This window comes from Rattus norvegicus, chromosome 10, assembly GCF_021556685.1.
Source record: "Rattus norvegicus strain SHRSP/BbbUtx chromosome 10, alternate assembly SHRSP_T2T, whole genome shotgun sequence".
In the NCBI taxonomy this organism is placed as follows: Eukaryota; Metazoa; Chordata; class Mammalia; order Rodentia; family Muridae; genus Rattus; species Rattus norvegicus.
This window is the reverse complement of record NC_141543.1, coordinates 88,863,377-88,866,256: the sequence shown is the minus strand read 5'-3', so window position 1 is coordinate 88,866,256 and position 2,880 is coordinate 88,863,377. Positions and strand designations below refer to the sequence as shown.

The window sequence follows — 2,880 nt, the reverse complement described above, 5'->3', positions numbered from 1 at the left end:
CAGAAAAACCATCGAGTGTGTATGTAAGCAGAGAGCTCAGGAAGCTGAAGTATCGACTTCCAGGCCACACGGTGGGTGAGACCCTACCAAGGAGGGAGGGAGGGTTTTCTTTTGCCCTGGCCCAGAAGATAATTCTGTATCCCCCAGTCTCATCCTATCCTACCCCTGGTCGGAGCCAACATATAAATCTCTTGTACTTCTATAGAGGAAAAGCGACATCTAAACTGATTTTAGGGTGACAATGAACAGCCCAAAGGCTCACTCATTCACAAATATCATTGTGCCGTTTGGGCAGTAGGGATATATAGCAGTGATCAAGACTGGATGTTCTACTGGCTGCTGGGCTCGACTGTGCAGCCAGGGCGCCGGCTCTTTCTAGACTCTGAGGAGAGAGAGGTCAGCACTAAGGCCAGTTTCACAAATTGTGAGTAGGCTGTGCAGGAACTAAAGGGAAAGAGATGTGTGCATTATAGAGTATGTTCTGGGAATGATTCACTTTTTGTTTGTGGGTGGAGAGTAAGAGTCTTTTGGTCTTTTCCACCCATTCTGGCCGCTCAGGATCCAGAGGGTAGAATCCCGGGATCTGGAGGCTCCCAACTGTGTCAGCGCCTTCGAATTCCGTTAGGGCGTGGGGTACTCCCATACCATAGCAAGAAAAGGAAACAAGACAGAAAGTCAGCTTATTGTCTTCCGTGGGTCTGTCAAAGCTCCCCGTCCTCCAAATTTATTTTTTTCCTTTATGAATCTCGCACATATATAACGAATTCCTAATCACTCACTCTAAAAGCGTTTTTGTTTGTTTTTGAGTTTCCTGTGCCAGGCCGCTGTTCTACCGGCCCTGAGCAAAGACCACAGGACACCCTTAGCTACACCAAGCTCATAAGCCAACGACGCTTGGTTTCATCCTTTTTCTCCACGTTGTTTTTGAGCTTGTCTCTCTGAATTCACGGAGCTCCATTCTCTTCTAAAGGGCTGAAAAAAACTTTCCCATTTTACAGATGCGGAAAAAACCCGACTTCGTCGGGGTAAAAGAGTGGCTGGACCTGGGACCAGGTAAAATGATTCCAGGCTATCAGGGGCCGCGCGTCTGGTCCCTCGTACTACCACCCGCGCGCGCACAGACCCACGCGTCCCTGCTCCCCGCCCTCCAGCCCAGCAGCTCTGGGTCCACGTGTGTGTGTCTGTGTGCGGAATGGGGACGGGGGCCGTGCCGCCCGAGGGGTGGGGTCTACGTGACGTCAGAGCAGGAACGCCCAATCAGAGACGGGCTCGCAGCCGCGGCGCTGGTATTGGGGCAGCGAGGGGGCAGTTCTCTATAACGCGGTCTCCGGAGCCAGCGGGGAAGAAAGAAGCCGAGAGGGCGGAAGGCGCCCTCCCCGCCGCTGGGCCCGGGCACCGGGCGCCGGGCCGGGGTCCTTCCCGCCGGAGGCGAGCGCCGACTGCTTTGTTTGCCCCCGCCTTGGCGTTGAGAGGGGCTCGTGCTGGGCGCTGCGCCGGGAACGCGGCGGCAGGAAGCACGACCGATTGCACCGGGGACGCGCGGGGACCCAGGAGTCCGGCCGCGGCGAGGGCCGCGTGACGATACCGAGGAGAGAACCGGAGAGCGACCGCGGGCTCCCGGTGCTGGGTCCGGGACGCCAGTGAGCACAGACCTCCCCGTCGACGGGGGGCGATGTTCCCCTGGCCCGCGGGCTCTTCGGGCCGCCGGGGTATCCCGCCGTTGGGACCAGGGCCCCCGCACTGGGCGACCCCCAAGGCTGCTCCATGGAGACTCTGTGTCCTCCTCCCCGCCTGGCAGTACCCGCCTCCCCGAGGGGGTCTCCCTGCTCGCCTACGCCCCGGAAGCCGCGTCGGGGGACCCCAGAGTTCTCCCCACTATGCCTGCGTGCCCTCGCCTTCTGCGCCCTTGCCAAACCCCGGCCGTCCTCCCTGGGCCTGGGGCCTGGAGAGCTGGCGCCGCGGACCCCGGTGCTGCTGGGCTCCCGGGCCTCGCCATGCACAGGCGGCTGGGCCGCGGACGGCCTGAAGCACCTCGGGGCACAGGCCGGGCGGCCGAGCGACGTGAGCTCCGCGACCCGCGAGGATGCAGACGTCGCGGTGTGCCCCGACCGTGGAGAGGAGGAAGAGGGCGGAGGCGGCTTCCCGCACTTCGGCTCTGGTTCCTGCACACCTCCGGGCCGCTGCCCTGCTGGTCCTCGGGAATCTCCGACCAGCCCCGCCCGGTCCCCGCCCAGGCCAGCTAGGGGTCTGGAGTCCCAGCTTGATGCAGCTAGCAGTCCGCCCCTTGGGTCCAGCTCCCGGCCTCCGTCACCACCTGCGGGCCTCTCCCCGGAGCCTGCGCCTACAGAGCAGCCTATGCGGGACTCCGAGGCTCCAGAGGGTGGAGACCCTGCGCGGGTCGCGCCTGAGGCACCCGCGCTCAGCCCCTCGACGGCAGACGCAACGCCGGACGCGCCCGGCGATCTCCGCCAGGAACATTTCAATCGTCTGATCCGCCGTTCGAAACTTTGGTGTTACGCGAAAGGGTTCGCCCTGGACACTCCAAGTTTGCGCCGAGGTCCCGAACGGCCGGCAGCCAAAGCTCGGGGAGCAGCCAAGAAACGCCGGCGGCCAGCGCCGCCCCCGCGCAGTGTACAGCCACGGCGACCGGCCCCGACGCTTCCCACCTCGAGCACCTTCCACCTCCTCGACTGCTTTCCCTGTCCCCCAGCCCTGGTGGTGGAAGAGAACGGAGACTTAGGGCCGGCTTCCTCGCTTCGCCTCCAGGGAGACGCAAAGCCGCCGCCTGCCCACCCGCTGTGGAAGTGGCAGATGGGAGGACCCGCTGTCCCTGAGCCCCCGGGCCTCAAATCCTGGTGGGTCAACTTGGAAGAACTCTGA

General features: G+C 62.6%; 1 protein-coding gene across 1 annotated transcript; it reads left to right on the top strand.

Annotated features, from left to right (window-relative positions):
• The first annotated feature begins 1,359 nt into the window (after window positions 1–1,359).
• On the top strand, window positions 1,360–2,880 carry Epop (elongin BC and polycomb repressive complex 2 associated protein). The gene has a single exon (NM_001109627.1). It carries the CDS (start codon window positions 1,765–1,767, stop codon window positions 2,878–2,880), a length of 1,116 nt encoding a protein of 371 aa, NP_001103097.1. The 5' UTR covers window positions 1,360–1,764.